This window comes from Sparus aurata, chromosome 2 (genome assembly GCF_900880675.1).
Source record: "Sparus aurata chromosome 2, fSpaAur1.1, whole genome shotgun sequence".
Taxonomy (NCBI): Eukaryota; Metazoa; Chordata; class Actinopteri; order Spariformes; family Sparidae; genus Sparus; species Sparus aurata.
The window spans coordinates 1870338-1890337 of NC_044188.1; the positions used below are offsets into that span (position 1 = coordinate 1870338).

The 20000-nt window shown below is 45.3% G+C and overlaps 1 protein-coding gene across 1 annotated transcript; it reads left to right on the top strand.

Moving 5' to 3' along the window:
* The first annotated feature begins 4323 nt into the window (after window positions 1-4323).
* On the top strand, window positions 4324-8195 carry LOC115571926 (delta-like protein C). Its single transcript, XM_030401585.1, has 3 exons — window positions 4324-5244; window positions 5450-5564; window positions 6659-8195. The coding sequence occupies exons 1-3, from the start codon at window positions 4541-4543 to the stop codon at window positions 6662-6664; spliced, it is 825 nt and encodes a 274-aa protein (XP_030257445.1). The 5' UTR covers window positions 4324-4540; the 3' UTR covers window positions 6665-8195.
* Window positions 8196-20000: the final 11805 nt, after the last annotated feature.

A 20000-nucleotide genomic window follows, 5' to 3' on the forward strand; every position in this document is an offset into this window, starting at 1 on the left:
GCCGAGACGCAGCGCCGGTCAGGCTGAGCTGAACTTTTGGCGCCTTGGCAAATACCTGTGTGACTGGCATGGAGGGCAAAATGGTGGGAAGGCTCGTAGTGTGTGTGTGTGTGTGTGTGTGTGTGTGTGTGTGTGTGTGTGTGTGTGTGTTGTATCAGAGCCTTGGGAAACACAACACATCAGGTGTGTTTTAACAGGTAGCCGACGTGGATAAACATAGTTCAGGTACGCTATAAAGTTTTTTAAGCGTTCCTGTCAAATGTGAACTAAAGTCACTTCCTGATTTATATATGAGCTAGATTAGCTAGCATTAGCAAGTTACCTTAGCATTACTCAACTCAGTTACTTGTGATGTAAAGTAACTAAGTATATTTACTTAAAGACGTAACATTTCAGGTTCCTTACACAGTGTTTCTATTTCTGCTCCAAACATTTTCCTTTTTACTCAACAAACAACAGCTTCAGATGAACACAACACACTTTTATCAATAAATATTGTACTAATTATCAAAATATCTGATATTAGATCAATCATTTGTATAGTACATTTACACAGATTAACATGTAATGGAAAACATGTAAAGGAAACACGTCATACATACCGACCGACACAAAGACAGACGGATGATAGAGGAGCAGGTGGAGGTGCTAGCTAACAGCCGCTGCAGAGAAACCAGCGGGTGTTCATCTTGTTCATATGTGACAGAACAGCTGTGGGACTCTTTGTATCAGCAGGCAGTTTGTTTCCTGACAATCTGAAAGAAAGAAGAGAGAACACCTGATTTTACTTTCATATCATGTCGCTCTTTTTTCTCGAGTTTTAGTTAATCTGCGGACTAAAAAAGACACGTGTTCCCTTTTTGTTCCCTTTTGGGCTTCAGATATGTTGCAGTTTGTGTTTCTTTACTGTCAAGTTTGCAGTTAGTTCTTAATTTTATCCTAAATGAGCTTCAACAGATTCAGTAAGCTCGTCATCAGGAGGAACCACAGATGTTCAGCTGCGTGTCGTCTGCATACGTACAGATATTTAACCTTCATCAGAAGACACAAACAGTGTGTGCAGCAGCATCAGTGCACAGGAAAAGTCAAAACAGACTGAAATCGTTATTCATGTTGAAATAAAACCCGAGGCGGTTCCTCCATTAAAGTTAAGAACACTTTCTGTGTGAATATATTACTGCTGTCATATCTAATGCCTTTTTAAATCAGAGCAGATTGTGACTGATTATAACATTAATAATCTGTCATAAATATAAAAGGATAATGATTAACTCAGTTTAAACGCTGCTGGTAATCACAAAGATAAATGTGTTGGAGCTGATCCACGTAAACAAAGTTCACTGACTGGAGTCAGTGACCCTCGTAACAGTGTGAGCCGTCAGATAGAAAGTGGGAGTGAGAAGAGGGATTTCTTCATAAAATCTGTTGTTGCTCAAAAGTGGCTTTTAGGTTTTACATAAATGTTTAACGTGGTTTGTGGTCTCTTGGTGAGTTTCTGAGTCTCTGCAGGATGTTTGTGTGCAGCCCATCTGCAAACACTTCTGCACATCCAAAAACATGATGTGAAAGTACCACGATTACGAGAGAAGTGCATCATTTTCACCAAAGTTTCAGACGCACCGTAGGTGTCTTTCTGCAAACACTTACAGGAAATCATTCATTCAGTCAGTTTGTGCAGGAGAAATGAATGCATTCTGTTGGTGCACCGGCTGAACGACCGCAGGGTTTGATTTGGGTTTGTACATCAAACATCACGAGTTCTTTCAGCATTTCAGGTGTCATGAAACGTGCGGTTAAGAAAAAGATCGACAGGAAGGAAATGATGAAGACGGAGACATTTATTAAAGAGCGATTACCCCAGATGTGACGTTATTAGATATCAGATTTATGTGACTTTAATTAAGTTATTGATCAGATTGCTTTGATTCTTGATGTTTGAGTTTAAAGCTTCACATCAGACGTGTGTGTTTGTGTGTCAAAGAGCAGATAAAGTCCTGTATTGTCACGTAGCAGCCGCTGAACGCTTCTTATCACCGACTCTAACATTTTGCTCATTGTTGGCGTCGTAAACACGCCTGTGTGTTGTCAGCAGCCTGGAGACGCTGTCGGCGTCGCTGTCGGTGTCGGTTCTTTCTTTACCTCGTCTCGTCTGCAGCGGTCCAGCACTGTGTGTCTTACTGAGGCTGCTGGTTTCTCTCTGCTGCTCTTATGAGCCTCTTAATGATGTTTTAATGATGAAGCAGCCCGTGGCACCTCGCAGCAGCACGCCAAATTCACGGTAACCTTGTTAACCTCATTTATGAGTAATTCCATTGTCTTTGCATCACTGCAGAGCTTTTTCCAGAATATACCATCAGCTTTTAGATGGACTTTCCTTCCTACAGGCAGCCAACACTTGGCAGAGACTCCAAACTTCCTCCTGAGAAATAATCGAACATAATCAACACGGTGCTGAGTTTTAAATGCACAGGACTTTTTTCCAAATCTGTCCTGTTGGATCGTATTGTTGGTTTAGTTTTCTGTCAGCATGCCGAGTCTAGGATGTCTGATTTTCCCACCAGCCCCTGAATGAACCGTGCAGGTTGGATTTCACATTCATCTCACAAAAATAACTTGAGCAGGATGTTTATCACGGTGAATTAACGCTCTGCAACAGGTTCCACGTCTCTGAGAGTTGTGAAATCAAAATGCAACCAAAGTATTTGTAGAAAAAAACAAAGTAAAAACACTTAAATTAGGTGCTTTTGTTTATCTGGACAAAGATTATTAGCAAGTATTTAAAACTCGGAGGATGAAAATGTTTTTCAAAAACAGCCACAGATTGTTTAGCAGGGACGGCAGCACGCAGACTCTCAGGCGTTGAATCACCTGTTCTCAGACCTTTTCTATGGGAGCAGACAGATAATCAGGATCAGACGGCTCCACTCACACAACCGGCCTCCCGAAATAAAACTTTATCGCTGAATATTACAATTACCACACAGTTATCAGCAGCCTGCCGCGCAGAGTCGTCTCCTCAGGTCCCAGTTCAGCCCGCAGTCGTCCCTCAGGTCCTCATTAGCGTGCAGAAACCACCGCCGGCTTATCTTCAATCTGCAGTCATTCCTGCCTCTCAGTGAGCCCGACAGGGAGGGAGAGGAGAAGTTGTTCTTGCTCTGCTCTGTTTGCAGTGTTGCAACACAGCAGATATGCATGGCAACCAAATATGGAGCTGAATCAACAGTCTGTGTGAGTTCAGTTTGAGCTCCAGCACGTCGCCTCACATCGACCCTGCAGCTCCTGTTGAAGGTTCAGCCGCTGCAGCCTCGCCGTGCTCAGGGAGGTCCAACAGAACGCTGCGGTTTGCAAGAGTGAAGTTACAACTGCAGAACACAGAGAAACAGGTGTCACTGCTGTTTATTGGTGTGTTTGCTTCATTCACAAATCTCCTCTGCAGTGTCGTCTGCAGGCAGTAGTCTGGAAAACATATCAGGAAGTTTCTGATCTCACACTCTCACACACACATTCCTCTGCTGATGTGTGACATGTGTTGTGATGAACAGATTGTTGTTCCGTCCTCTCTCTCTCTCTCTCTCTCTCTCTCTCTCTCTGCTGGGACTAAAACGTTTCTATTATTACTTTTCTTTTACCAACCTCTCCCTCTTGATAACCAACAAGAATCTCATTGAAAAGTGTGTTCGGCTCTAAACTCCGACTGAAACACTCTTGATCAGCTGATTACAACATCCAGGACTTTTAACAGACGCAGCAGAAACACTCTGATCTCAGTTTACTCAACATCAAACAGCAGATGAAATACATAAACAGGTGCTCATGAGTCCTTCTCACATGTCTTTGTGACTCAGTTGTGTTTGTCCTCTTCATTATCTTCCTGCAACAGAACCGCAGTCGAGTGATTTCCAGTTTATGTTTGACTTATTTTAAGTCATCTTGTTTCTTCTCCGTCTCTCTTGCTGACGTCACATAAAGAAATCATGGATTAGTGTGAAATAACAAGATAAGAAACGTCTAAATGTTGATGCAGAGTTACAGGAAAAACAGTCAAGACAGAGCCACTGATTTCAAATTGTTATAAGTAGTGTACCTGGAAACTGGCATGCTTGTTGTCATAGAAACAGATCATAAGATTGTGATGCTGATTGGAACCTCAGTTATATCTGCAGTCTTCACTTCTACATGTGATGATTGTTCAGATGAGACTGAGTGATGCAGCTGCATCAGAGAAACAACGATCCTGTCTGTGACATTAAACTCTGACTCTGTGATCCGTCAGTCCTGCTGCTTTGCTTTATCAGAAGTTGTTAATCTGTCTGCTGAAAGTGTCTCATTTCCATCGTTGTGTTCAGCATCGATTATCGTTCATAATGCATCAAATAAACCGATCATTTGTCTTCAGATTATAGCTCGCAGCATGACACTTCCATCCTCGTGTTCAGTGACCAGATGTTCTGCTGCACAGTGCTGAAGTCTTCTGTTAGTAACTCAACCCTCCCTCTGTGTCTCTGCAGGCGCTCAGTGTTTGGACCTCGGTAAACGTGTCATGTGTCGCTGTCAGCCCGGCTTCACCGGCGCTCGCTGCGAGACCAACATCGACGACTGCGCCGGGAACCCCTGCCGCAACGCCGGCACCTGCGTCGACGGCATCAACGACTTCACCTGCACGTGCACGCTCGGCTTCACCAGCAAGGACTGCTCCGTGCGCACCAGCCCCTGCGACCACTTCCCCTGCGACAACGGTGGCAAGTGTTACACCCACTTCACGGGCCCGGTGTGCCAGTGTCCCCCGGACTTCATGGGTGCACGCTGCGAGTACTCCGTCAGCAAGCCGACGGTTAAAACGCCCAATCCCGAGGTGTCTCCGGCGCTGATCGCCGCCGTCGCCCTCGGCCTGGTGACACTGTCCCTGCTGTTGTGCGCCGCCATCCACATTCTGCGTCAGCTCCGCCGGGGCAGAGCGCTGACGGCCATGGCCACGTCCGTGAAGAACGACCTGGAGACGGTGAACAACCGCAACGCAGTGATCGGCGGGGGCGGACCCAATAACGGGAACCTACAGGGAGCGCCGCTGGGCAGCCTGAGAGAGAAGGAGGCCTTCCTCCTCCCCGGAGGACATCTGAAGATGTCCAACAAGGATGCAGCGCTGGTGGAGAAGGGTGGCGACAACATGTCCATGTTTAAAAACAAAATGGCCGACTATAACCTGGCGAAGGAGGAGCAGCACCTGGGCAAGAACAAGTTTGACCTGTAAGAACCTGACCATGTTTTCTGTGTGTGTGTTTACATCCTGTTATCTGCTCTGTTGTGTGAAGACGAATCGCAGCATGTTTGTCGTCTCTTATCTGATCAGTTGTGTGTTCGCACACCTTCACTAAGTATTTCTGTACATCTGTGTTGTTGCCGCAGTACCAACCCTCCCTCTCTCCCTCCCTCCCCTCTCTCTCTCTAACAGTAAGAAGTGCGACTCGTCCATCATCGTCCCTCCTCTCAGCTTTGCAAAGGACAGTCTGTATCAACCGGTGTTCATCATCCCGGAGCAGATGGAGCAGTGTGTGTTCGCTACTGAGGTGAGGACGCGTTTACAACACAGCAACACACAAACAGGTGTTCCTGTCCACACAGCGAGGCAGGAAACAAACATCAACATTCATTAAACATCCAAGAGAGGAAAAAAAAGATGATTATTGTTCACAAATTAGTTTCCTTTAACTCGAGAGCTCTGAAAGAGATCGACAGGAAGTTTTAAACCTCCTGTTGCTTTTCACAGTTTGTTAAACTTCATAAGAAAGTTATCGTCTCCATGATGAGTTTGTTAAATCAACAGTGCGTCCAATCAGATCAATATATCAATTAATTAATACAGTTAATCATTCCAAAGACTGCACGGCAACTGCAGTGTAACTTGGAGACATTAAATTAGATTAATCTGTTGTTTTTCTGTCTGCACACTAAAACATTTATTATCTGCGTATAAAAATGCAGAAAATGATCAAATCAGAAACAATGAAATCATCTTTTATTGATTGTTCAGGTATTGATTACAGCACTCGACTGTAAACAGCTGCTCAGTACTGAACACACTGAAGCTGTTAATCCATTATCAAGATTACAGTGGTATAAAAATATTGTTGTTCATCTGATAATTAATCTATTTATCCACATTTTGTCGTGTTTAAGATAAAAATTTAGCATTTTGTGCTATTTGTGACAAAGTTCTGAAATACAGAGATAGAGAGCACAGAAAGTCTTAATCATATTAATTTACTTCATTTAAATCAGCAAATTATCTATCTCATGTTGTAATAACAGTTCAGAACGTCCCGGTTATTTTATTTTCCATTTTTTGTTGATGATATTCAAAGTGGCATCATGTGTTTGTTACCATATTTAATGAGGAAATAAGATGTAAAATTATCAGTTTGTTCTAAAAAAGAGCTAAACTGCAACAAACAAAGGAAATAATAGGAGCGCTTTGATATCAAAAATCTTAATTAAATAATAAAATAATAAATGAACAAGTTCTGATCAGTCTTTATAACGTGACTCTGGAACTTTTTCTTAAACATCGTCTTGTTTTATAAATGATGTATTTTAATGGTGACGCTGATGAAGTAAACTCGTACGCTGATGACTGACCGCTGTGTCTCCGTCTTGTTCTCAGGTATAACCTCCAGTTTTCAGACGGCCAGCGGAGGAACTTCAGCGCTGAAGGCCCGACACATGTTCTGTCACCCAGAGGATCTATTCTACACACATTGTTTTATTTAATATTTATTACTGCTGCTCAATGGAAAGAAACGAGAGAGAAAAGGACCTGTTTTTTATTCTTTTCTGCCTTGATATGGACAACGTTCGGATCACATCGACTCTGAGAAGAGTGAACAAGCAGGACGAGGAGAGAAAAAGGAAAGACTGAATGTCTGGCATCATTTGCACTATTTATCTTTTTTTTATATTCTTTAAATCTTAATATAATATTTCTGTCCGTGTATCTGAACTTTCGTTGGATCAAACGTGAATGAGAGGACGTTAATAATCGGAACCGTCCACAAATCGGAAAGACCGATCGCCTTAGCTGTGCTCCCTAATCATCCCGGCCACCGTTTCCTGTAGAACTTCAAAATAAGATGTCAATCAAATCATCCGAGGACCTGCTGACAGGAACGGGAGACGGAACATTTTTATTTTAGGTCAAACAAACTGAACTTTCCTACAAATACGGAGCGTTCGTGAGTGGCTTTCTATCATCACGCTGTACATTTTATCTGAATCTTTGTGGCCTGAGAAGAAGAACGTCAGCAGCCTTACAATCACAGACCGACGCTATGAACTCTGAAGTGCCTCTTCTTAGAAAACAAACTGCAGCAGGACGCAGAAGGAGACGAATGAGGGGTTTTATTTGTATCTCATGTTCACATCATGTCTTAAAGAGCCCAGAAAACCCATTCAGCTCCACTGGAACCAGACTGGTATCAATCTAAAACCCAATCCCAACATCCAGTCACATCTCCTTTCATGCCAGTCTGAAGGAGGTCTCAGGTGAACCACAGAGAGTCTGTGTCTCTGTCAACAATCAGCTGTTTCACCTCATGAACAGATAATCTGCTCTCACAGTTTTAAGACATAAAGTAAAAGTCCAACATGTGACAGTCCGGATGAAGGTCCAGCCGAGCTGGATTCATCTCACAGACCACTTTGTCCGTTTGTGTTCCTGTGATTCTGCTTCCTTTTTTAGTCAACTGTTGTAAGTTTTCCATTAATCAAAGAAACTTGCTGCCTTCATTTACGTCTACAGGAAAACAGTAAAAACACGCGCTGCAACATTCCCACGCCTCGACCCGAGGCCTGAACGCAGCGCGGCTGTTTTCATTTTATATTTAAGGAAAAGAAACTTTTACAATAGTGAAGGACTCCAAAGAGAGTTTTTATAATGACATCTTTTTTTAAGTCCATTTGATACCAAAAATCTGTGTTTTTGCTGTGTAGTCGTGTCTTTGTACTATCTTCGTTAATTTAAGAAAACAATGCAATGTGTACATATCCTCCAGAAGATAGTTTTCTTATTTAAGTTCGCCCTTTGTAAATAATTTTGTATTTATGAAAGAGAATTGTATATATGTCTATGTTAATGTGCCTAATGTCTCAGTCAGAATCAAGAACTATATTTTTTCATAAATAAATTTGAAAAACATCATTAATGACGCCGTGTTGTTTCACTTTCTTTAACTCCGCCCTTTTCTTAAGGGTCTGTTTGTTTACACAACACATATAATAAACAATAACATATCCTGATGTTAGAAAGTGATTAATGAGGTGAATGAATGTGTTTCCTTTCTGTATCAGGAGGAAAGGAAATCATTTATTTAATGTCCTTTGGTTCCTGGAACAAATTCTGGCAGGAAATCAGAGTCAGCACGGTGACTTGTGATAGGTCAAGTATCTGTGACATCACAACAAGGAAGACCACAACAAACAGAACATCTGGTGTCGAGACAAAACTACCGGAACAAAAGAGGGGAAAACATCTGAAAAGACATAAACAGGACGACGGACGAATAAAGAATCACAGCAGAAGGAATGTGAAGTGGTTTGAGGTCGGCGCCTCAGATTCTTCTGGTTCTGGTTGAATGGCTCACATCAACTTCTGCAGAATGGACCCGGTACTTTCCTGAGGTGATACCAGAAGAAAGTACCAGGTCAGAGATCACAATTTCATATCCGTGAGACCAAGATTGTTTAAAGTGGTAGCCCACAAAATCACGTGTTTAACTGACATCCGTCCGTCTGGTAGCAGATGGAAAGTCGTCAGGTGTGTTTGTGTCAGGCTGAAGATGATCACCTGGCGTCACCATGACGACCAGAGAAAGTACCTGGTACCAAAAGTGTGTCGTGTGGAACGAAGTGGACAGTGGAAACACCTTTTAATTACAACCAAGGCCAGAATTACTCTATAGCTAGATTGATAACGTTTGTATTCAAAGAAAAAGTCAATCAAGCATTTTAAAGTGTGATGTGACAGTTTATTCTTTATCACTTCACAACACTGAGATCTGAAGTGTTAATTAGTGAGCATTAGTTTTATGTTTCCACCCTGCTGAGCTAAACTGAGGCTTCATATTGAATTCACAGACATTTAAACATCCGACTCTTTATAGAATATAATTCAAAAGATTGTGACACGTTCTCTAAATGGAGATTCAGCTGCTGCCTGTGACAGCCGTCGTCTTTAGCTTTGTTTAATGTGTGTTTGGTCTCTTTTACTGGGAGATAAACTCTAAAGAAAGACGTGTACGGAGGTGGAAATACTCTGTAACCACAACTGTAAAAACAACAACTAAACTGAATAACAAGTGAAAGTCAACACAAGACGGAACGTGTCAGCTGGATATTATCATCTTTGTATTGTTAACATGGCATCTTTTAATATCACGCTTATTTTGAATATCACAACATTGTGACACGTATATCAGTAACCTGGTTTGTACAACAGTAGTAATATTGTCAAGTGTGTTATTAAAAGAAGGCTTCTGATTGGTTCTTACTCTCAAACACGAGCAGTTATCCAGTTTAACCAGTCTGCACCTGCTGGTAAGCTCTTTGGTCACGGTGTGTGTGTGTGTGTGTGTGTGTGTGAATTGTAATAATGTTGAACGTAGAGATTAAAGCCAGTTGTATTCATGGTGATGATTCCTGATAATCCACAGCGAGGCGTTCAGTTATCAGACAGTAACACGCAGGAGGCTGATTGTCATCACCGCCGTGTCGCGGTGGATTATCACGTTCACCCTCGAGGCCGCCGCGACGTTCATGAGAGAACGTTTGTGTGTCACAGCTGAAATAAATGTTAGTTAACAAACATGATGATTGTTATTCAGATCATTTTATACCATCGCAGAGGAAAGAAAAGCATCGTGTTCAAATGATCTGATGATCAAACTGATTCTTCTTTTCTTTCTCTAATTTAATTTGAATACATTTCTTCTTCTTCTTCTTCTTCTTCTTCTTCTTCTTCTTCTTCTTCTTCTTCTTTTTCTTCTTCTTCTTCTTCTTTGTAACTCTGATGCATCTGAGGTGAATTCTGGATTGTTGTTATTTCAGATATCAGAGCACATCACGCACGGCAGACGCAGCGAGACGAGACAAAGACGTAAAAGCCGTAAGAAGGCGTAAACAGACAGAGAGGGAGACTGGAATGTGGAGAAAAGGCGTGTTAGTGTCTCGTATCTGCAGAGAGTTTCTGATTTTCTCTCTTTGTTGCTGCTCGGGACGCTTTACCAACCCAACATGTGTCTATTTGACGTCCTGGGAATGAGACTCAACAATCAACTGTCTTTGTGGTGCGTTCAGGAACAGCTGGGACAAATCCTACTGATTCTACCTTTAACTTTAATAGTCTTTGAATTCTATTAATATGACGTGAGCTTCAGTTAGCTTTGACCACAAATGTCCTTCAGAGGGAGACTTTTTACTCTGATACTCTGAGTACATGTCAGAGCCTGTAATCTATTACTTTACTGGATGAATCAGTACTTCTACTTTTACCAGAGTCAGTTTGTACCTGAACGTCTCCTGGAGGAAACAACAAGTGAACTGTGGACTCCTCTCTGTTTTCTTTTACTTTCCCTCTCTTGACTTCGACTTTGACAGTTTTGTTAATTGATACGGCGTCTCCTGGTTAATGAGTAGCTGCTGCCACGTGTCACACACACACACACACCTACACACACACACACACACACAGAGACAGCAGGAGAGTGGAGAGAACTTCAGACTCTGGCTCACCTGCTGTTCACCTGGCTGGCTTTGTCTCTGTAACACACACACACACACACACACACACACACACACACACTCAGGTTGAACTGTGACCTCTCCTGATTGTCACCTGGTGGAAACAGAAACCGGCGGACTCTCAGTGATCTCAGCCGCAGGTCGCAGGTCGCTCTCTGCTAGCGGCCCGTCTGCTGCAGAGGCTGCTGGTCCGTCAGCGTCCGGCCGCAGAGCAGCAGTCACTCCTGTGTTTCATATTTCAGACTCTGCGTGTGAATGCATCAGCGGTTCATCTCGTGGCTGCAGCGTCCCCAGCGTGCCTCCTCTCTGCTGTGGTCGCAGGACACGGCCGTCTGTTCTCCAGCAGGTTTTACATCTGCAGCTCATCACACTCAAACTGCCACACTGAAACATGACACACAGCGACTTGATGATTCACACTTGTCCCTAATGTGAAGCTGGTGTCTCTAAGCCCACGGCCGTGTTTACATGCTTCAGTGTGTAAAAAAAGGAGGTCTTCTGGGCGCGTCGTACCACCCGGCAGCCATCTTGGTGACAACAACACCAGGCCGCTGTCTGACTGAGTGAAAAGACACATCGAGCGTCACCTTCACCAGTCGAACACGATTGAAACGATTAGTAACTCTGGTGACTTTGCCTCTAGAAATGTCCTGATTTGGGTTTTCAGTTCAGATGTTTCCTGTTTTATTTTGGTGAATTCATCCTTGTGCCATGTTTTCTGTCCACTTCCTGTCTGTCTGTTTGACTGCACACCTGTTTCTCATTAATCTTCCTCCCTCGTCTATTTAAATGTGAGTCCTTCTCTCTCTTTCTCTCTCTGTGTGTCACGTCAGCTCACTCTTTGTTTCTTTCTGCCTAACTGTAACTAAAGTAAGGCTTAAAAACACACACCTCTGTTTCTCCCCACAGGTTGTTCCTCTCCTGCACATGATTATTATATTATATTTTATATTATATTATCTATACATTTGAATGTTTGCAACATAAACCTTTTGGGCAGCTCCGACTGTCGACTGTTGATCTTCTGGGAGGTTTGATAACGTCGTGAAAAGGATTCTTGCAGAAATAAATATTTTCTGTCAAAGAGGACGATATTTTCTGTTTACCCAGAATCCAGCAGACTCTAATTTAATCATCGTTAAGCTTCATTCAAACTCAACTGGACCAGCGTGTTTCTTCTCTCCACTGCTCCAACAATCACCGACTTAATCCAAAGAAGCTCAGCTGCTTTCCTCTCGCTCCTCTCTGTTTATTTTCACATGTAATGTGGTGAGTTAAGGGTTTATTTGATTAAGACTGAACAACCAGTGCCTGCTTGATGTTTTTAAGACCGTGTCTGGTCCGTCCACTACTCGGTGCTTTAAACAGAAAGATTTCCAGCACACAGCATTTCTTGTCAGACTCTCACCGTCTGTCCCTACAGACCGAGTTAATCACACGTGAAATCCACCTTTAAACATTCAATTTATGTATTTTTTCAGTAAATAATGTGGAAACAAAGACAAGAAAAGAAAAGACAAAGATCCAAGAGTCAAACACTGAGACTCTGATCACAAACACTTTAGTTTGAGTGTATTTTTCCTTCATCCGCGCTCCAGAAGTCAGTTTCCTTTAATCAGTCAACAGGAAGCTGAGCTGGAGGACTTATTTGGGGGTCGCACCACAGCGACACACTGATAAACGGGAAAAATTCATCCTGAAACACACACACACACACACACGCACACACACACACACACTCTAGGAGTCCTGAGGTGTGTGTCTCACACACACTTCCTGTTTTCAGTGGACTTTCTGCACATCAGCACAACACACACAATGGACCGGTTCCTCAGAATGATGATGATATAATATCGTTATATTACAGCGTCAGTGGAGCGATGACTGATGACCTCCCACTCTAATGTCAATACATCTGCAGCAAAGACGTCTCCAGACATGTTGATGTTGATGATGATGATGATGATGATGATGATGATGATGATGTTCACCGAGAGGAGCTGCACCCGCTCTCAGTGAAATGTGCTCGATCAGCACTTCTGTTGGCTGAATGCATCACACGCGCTCTGATCGATCAATACAGAACACTGCAGGCGTAAATCTCCAGGAGGAAGACGCCGGACGGTGAGGTCGTCGGTGCAGAAGTCGTCCTGGGACGCCGTGTTGAATTTTATGTTTCAAACGAGCTGAAAGGAGGAAAAAGACAGAGAGAGAGAGAGAGAGAGTGTGTGTGGGAGAGAGAGAGTGAAGAACACACACAGATGAAACACACACCTGTCATCACTCCATCACCGTCTGCGACCTCTGACCTCTCTCTCTCGTTCCCAGCTTGTTTTGGATACACACTCTGTCTGCAGCCAATCCTGCATGACACGCACTGTGTGTGTGTGTGTGGGTGTGTGTGTGTGTGTGTGTGTGTGTGTGTGTGTGTGTGTGTGTGTGAGAAAGTTGTGAGGAGGAAACAGGAACAGGAAGGATAAAGACGAGGACATGAATCAAGTCGACTCTGTCGTCTTCTTGTTTCTCCTCCACCTCATGATGAACATTTCAGACACACACACATGCACACGCGCACACACACACACACACACACACACACACACACACACACACACACACACACACACACACACTTCGTGGGAACCGCAGCATGTTCTTCCACGATGGACAAAATAACAGAAACTCTCTCACAGTTTCACGTGAGATGAAACTCAATTAAAACGAGACAAATACGTCAGAAAGTTTGAATACAATAAAGATTATGAACACAACGCTTTCACGTATGTGTGACAAACTGCTCTCACACACTGCAGTAAAACAATGTTCATACATGTAAATGTACAACTATGGATTGTACAGGAGGAGTCTGAAGTGCACTCTGGATCTGAGGACGTGCAGCAGCCTCATCACTGCATTTACTGTTTTTCTGTCCTACATTTGCTTTCTGTGCGCTGTAACCTCACATTCCTTCTCTCACACACTCGTTCACATTCATCCCTTTCACCTTTCTGACCTCTAACACACACACACACACACACACAGCTCCCAGTCTGTCAGCTCTATTTCTGTTGCTCTGTCACTTCCTCCCGGGACGACCTCTGACCCTGCGGAGGTCACAGCAGCTGATTTCGGGGGTTTGAATCTCGTCAGCAGCTCCATCACGACTCCTCTCTCCTGCTGTGTGAGCTGTTTTCTCTCCGTGTCTTTGGTTTCTTTGCTCACACCTCCGATCTGATTTTGTCAGTTTTGTTTATCAGTAACGACGAACCGAAACAAAAACTTTCGTCTTGTAAAGTTCATTAATGACCCGTTTTCTTCCCCCTCCCCCCCGGCGACGTGGTCGGACCACCTGCAGCTCCAATAAACCTTTCAGCTTCTTCACAGGATGGAAAGTGATTTCTGCTGCAGCGTGAACAGGAACTGCTGCTGAGAGCACACACACACACACACACACACACACACACACACACACACACACACTCTGAAGGCCACCCAGCCCTCTGCAGGTCACTGCACGGGAAGCAGAGGCCACAGGAAAGTAAAAACACTGCTTATGCTTTAATGTGTGTGTGTGTGTGTGTGTGTGTGTGTGTGTGTGTGTGTGTGTGTGTGAGATTGTGTGTGTGTGTGCTGCACTTATTGTTACTTATGTTTTAATTATAAATAAAGAAACACTCGTCTGATGTCAGGTTCAGACTCCACGACGGTTCATGACAGACAAACCGTCGACCAATAGGAGCTCAGGACACTTGTTACCTGTGAGCACGTTCAAGTGACGGAGGTGTGATGTCGTCGGTGCTGCGAGGTGACACACAACACACACACACACACAGCATCAGACGGCATGATTGTTTACGTTCTCGTTCCAGGAAGTCGGTCGACGTCGGGCTGTGATTGGTCGAGGATCAACGTACAGTCTGATGCGTCTCGTGGTTTGTTCACAGGAAGCTTTTATGACATCGACATTCTTTAATCATTTCTCCTCGTTAAACGACTCATTCGCAGTTCTGTGGAACTCAGGCGGAGGTGGAAAAATGTTATTATAAATCTCATCTGTAATCTTTAAAACACGACAGGGAATAGATTCTCAGTAATAACAAACATCTCCTACAGATCACTGACATGTTATTCATCCATCTCTATCCTCCATGTTCCCACCATCCTTCTCCTCCACCTCCTCCACCTCCTCCTCCCTTCATCCGTCTAGGAGCCGACCTCTGACCCCGCCCATCGTGGGAACTCCTTCAGGAGGATGAGTTGGCGTGACGACCGGGAGGACATTACCACGGCGATGATGAGTCTAACAGAACCCCAACACCTGTCGGACCCCCTACACACACACACACACACACACACACACACACACACACTAAAATGATGATGTTGTTTCCTGTGCTTTTCACAATAAAAGTCCTACAGATCCAGAACACGAGGCCTCAGGTTTAGTCCTGCACATCGTCCTGCTTACGTATGTTGATCATATTTATCAATTCTTCGTTTTGTTTTAGCGAGCAGTCTGTTTGTAACATCTGTGTCTTTTTCACTTCTTGTTTTCTTCTTGATTTATTTAGTGAAGCCCGCTGTGACGTAGAGGTGCTGTTTAAATAAACGTATAAGTAAGAAAAAGAAAAAGAATTGATGGAGTGAGATGATTATAAACTTGGTTCTGCCTGACATGAGCTCAGCAGCTTCTGACACAGACACATTCACACGGCGGCCAGTTTGCTCTGATGTCACGCTCGGTGTGGAGCTGTATTCTCGGGGTCCATCACAGATACTCTTGTCTTAGTCCCGAAGAGGAAGTGAAGATGTTGTGTAAATCTCTCTGTCTGTAACTTGACTCTGTCACTGAGGCAGGAGATGACGAGAAATATTTACAACCTGCCATCAATCACAGATCGTGGGAACAGAGCGAGCCAGAGAGAGAGAGGGCTGTAAAACCTGACGCTGAGCCCGACAGAGAACAAAGAGTGGCAGGCTGCAGCACTCAGGGCTTTAATTAATCATGCTTCAATTAAAATCTGAACGTCCAGGAGCTGATGTTTACACCAACACAGTACGTGAGGAAGAAGAACCACCAGAGAAGAAGTGAGACATGTTTGTGTTCAAGATTTAATTCATCAACTCTGAAGTCGAGTTTATAAAGTTACTGGTGATGTTGTTGTTACTGGTTCAGTGGTTGGAATCGGTCCAACACACAGTTCTTCGTCTCCTCCTTCTTCCTCTTCTTCTACTTCTCCTTCTTCTTCTTTGCATTATTCTTCTTCCTCTTCTTCTTCTTCTCCTTCTTCTTCATATTCTTCTCCTCCTTCTTCTTCTTCGTATTCTTCTTCTTCCTCTAATTCTTCTCTTCTTCTTAGTATTCTTCTTCTTCCTCTGATTCTTCTTCTTCTTCTTCGTATTCTTCTTCTTCTCCTCCTGATTCCCACACAGCTGACTCTCCACCGTTCAGTCGTATCAATCAATCAGCTGAGAGGTGAGGATCTGATTTACAGTCTGTTTGTTTATCGTCTGGTGAGGAATGCAACGGGAACGCAGCAGGAGACAGCTGTTTCACACACCGCCCGTCTCACTCTCTGTCCTCCACACTGTTTCACTCTCTGTCCATCATCCTGTCTCACTCTCTGTCCTCCACACCGTCTCACTCTCTGTCCTTCACTGTCTCACTCTCTGTCCTCCACTCTGTCTCACTCTCTGTCCTCCACACCGTCTCACTCTCTGTCCATCATCCTGTCTCACTCTCTGTCCTTCACTCTGTCTCACTCTCTGTCCTCCACACTGTCTCACTCTCTGTCCTCCACACTGTCTCACTCTCTGTCCTCCACACTGTCTCACTCTATGTCCTCCAGACTGTCTCACTCTCTGTCCTCCACACTGTCTCACTCTCTGTCCTCCACACCGTCTCACTCTCTGTCCATCATCCTGTCTCACTCTCTGTCCTTCACTCTGTCTCACTCTCTGTCCTCCACACTGTCTCACTCTCTGTCCTCCACACTGTCTCACTCTCTGTCCTCCACACTGTCTCACTCTATGTCCTTCACTCTGTCTCACTCTCTGTCCTCCACACTGTCTCACTCTCTGTCCTCCACACTGTCTCACTCTCTGTCCTCCACACTGTCTCACTCTCTGTCCTCCACACTGTCTCACTCTATGTCCTTCACTCTGTCTCACTCTCTGTCCTCCACACCGTCTCACTCTCTGTCCTCCACACTGTCTCACTCTCTGTCCTCCACACTGTCTCACTCTCTGTCCTCCACACCGTCTCACTCTCTGTCCTCCACACTGTCTCACTCTCTGTCCATCATCCTGTCTCACTCTCTGTCCTCCACTGTTTCACTCTCTGTCCATCATCCTGTCTCACTCTCTGTCCTCCACACCGTCTCACTCTCTGTCCTTCACTGTCTCACTCTCTGTCCTCCACTCTGTCTCACTCTCTGTCCTCCACACCGTCTCACTCTCTGTCCATCATCCTGTCTCACTCTCTGTCCTTCACTCTGTCTCACTCTCTGTCCTCCACACTGTCTCACTCTCTGTCCTCCACACTGTCTCACTCTCTGTCCTCCACACTGTCTCACTCTATGTCCTCCAGACTGTCTCACTCTCTGTCCTTCACTGTCTCACTCTCTGTCCTCCACTCTGTCTCACTCTCTGTCCTCCACACCATCTCACTCTCTGTCCATCATCCTGTCTCACTCTCTGTCCTTCACTCTGTCTCACTCTCTGTCCTCCACTCTGTCTCACTCTCTGTCCTCCACACCGTCTCACTCTCTGTCCATCATCCTGTCTCACTCTCTGTCCTTCACTCTGTCTCACTCTCTGTCCTCCACACTGTCTCACTCTCTGTCCTCCACACTGTCTCACTCTCTGTCCTCCACACTGTCTCACTCTATGTCCTCCAGACTGTCTCACTCTCTGTCCTTCACTGTCTCACTCTCTGTCCTCCACTCTGTCTCACTCTCTGTCCTCCACACCATCTCACTCTCTGTCCATCATCCTGTCTCACTCTCTGTCCTCCACTCTGTCTCACTCTCTGTCCTCCACACCATCTCACTCTCTGTCCATCATCCTGTCTCACTCTCTGTCCTCCACACTGTCTCACTCTCTGTCCTCCACTCTGTCTCACTCTCTGTCCTCCACACCGTCTCACTCTATGTCCTCCACACTGTCTCACTCTCTGTCCTCCACACTGTCTCACTCTCTGTCCTCCACACCGTCTCACTCTCTGTCCTCCACACTGTCTCACTCTCTGTCCATCATCCTGTCTCACTCTCTGTCCTCCACTGTTTCACTCTCTGTCCATCATCCTGTCTCACTCTCTGTCCTCCACACCGTCTCACTCTCTGTCCTTCACTGTCTCACTCTCTGTCCTCCACTCTGTCTCACTCTCTGTCCTCCACACCGTCTCACTCTCTGTCCATCATCCTGTCTCACTCTCTGTCCTTCACTCTGTCTCACTCTCTGTCCTCCACACTGTCTCACTCTCTGTCCTCCACACTGTCTCACTCTCTGTCCTCCACACTGTCTCACTCTATGTCCTCCAGACTGTCTCACTCTCTGTCCTTCACTGTCTCACTCTCTGTCCTCCACTCTGTCTCACTCTCTGTCCTCCACACCATCTCACTCTCTGTCCATCATCCTGTCTCACTCTCTGTCCTTCACTCTGTCTCACTCTCTGTCCTCCACTGTCTCCCTCTCTGTCCTCCACACCGTCTCACTCTCTGTCCTCCACACCGTCTCACTCTATGTCCTCCACACTGTCTCACTCTCTGTCCTCCACACCGTCTCACTCTCTGTCCATCATCCTGTCTCACTCTCTGTCCTTCACTCTGTCTCACTCTCTGTCCTCCACACTGTCTCACTCTCTGTCCTCCACACTGTCTCACTCTCTGTCCTCCACACTGTCTCACTCTATGTCCTCCAGACTGTCTCACTCTCTGTCCTTCACTGTCTCACTCTCTGTCCTCCACTCTGTCTCACTCTCTGTCCTCCACACCATCTCACTCTCTGTCCATCATCCTGTCTCACTCTCTGTCCTTCACTCTGTCTCACTCTCTGTCCTCCACTGTCTCCCTCTCTGTCCTCCACACCGTCTCACTCTCTGTCCTCCACACCGTCTCACTCTATGTCCTCCACACTGTCTCACTCTCTGTCCTCCACACTGTCTCACTCTATGTCCTCCACACTGTCTCACTCTCTGTCCTCCACACTGTCTCACTCTATGTCCTCCACACTGTCTCACTCTCTGTCCTTCATCCTGTATCACTCTCTGTCCTCCACACTGTCTCACTCTCTGTCCATCATCCTGTCTCACTCTCTGTCCTCCACACCGTCTCACTCTCTGTCCTTCACTGTCTCACTCTCTGTCCTCCACTCTGTCTCACTCTCTGTCCTCCACACCGTCTCACTCTCTGTCCATCATCCTGTCTCACTCTCTGTCCTTCACTCTGTCTCACTCTCTGTCCTCCACACCGTCTCACTCTCTGTCCTCCACACTGTCTCACTCTCTGTCCTCCACTCTGTCTCACTCTCTGTCCTCCACACTGTCTCACTCTCTGTCCTTCATCCTGTCTCACTCTCTGTCCTTCACTCTGTCTCCCTCTCTGTCCTCCACACTGTCTCACTCTCTGTCCTCCACACTGTCTCACTCTCTGTCCTTCACTCTGTCTCACTCACTGTCCTCCACACCGTCTCACTCTCTGTTCTCCATACTGTCTCACTCTCTGTCCTTCACACCGTCTCAGTCTCTGTCCTTCATCCTGTCTCACTCTCTGTCCTCCACACTGTCTCACTCTCTGTCCTTCATCCTGTCTCACTCTCTGTCCTTCACTCTGTCTCCCTCTCTGTCCTCCACACTGTCTCACTCTCTGTCCTCCACACTGTCTCACTCTCTGTCCTTCACTCTGTCTCACTCACTGTCCTCCACACCGTCTCACTCTCTGTTCTCCATACTGTCTCACTCTCTGTCCTTCACACCGTCTCAGTCTCTGTCCTTCATCCTGTCTCACTCTCTGTTCTCCATACTGTCTCACTCTCTGTCTTCCACACCGTCTCACTCTCTGTCCATCATCCTGTCTCACTCTCTGTCCTCCACACTGTCTCACTCTCTGTCTTCCACACCATCTCACTCTCTGTCCATCATCCTGTCTCACTCTCTGTTCTCCACACTGTCTCACTCTTTGTCCTCCACACCGTCTCACTCTCTGTCCTTCACT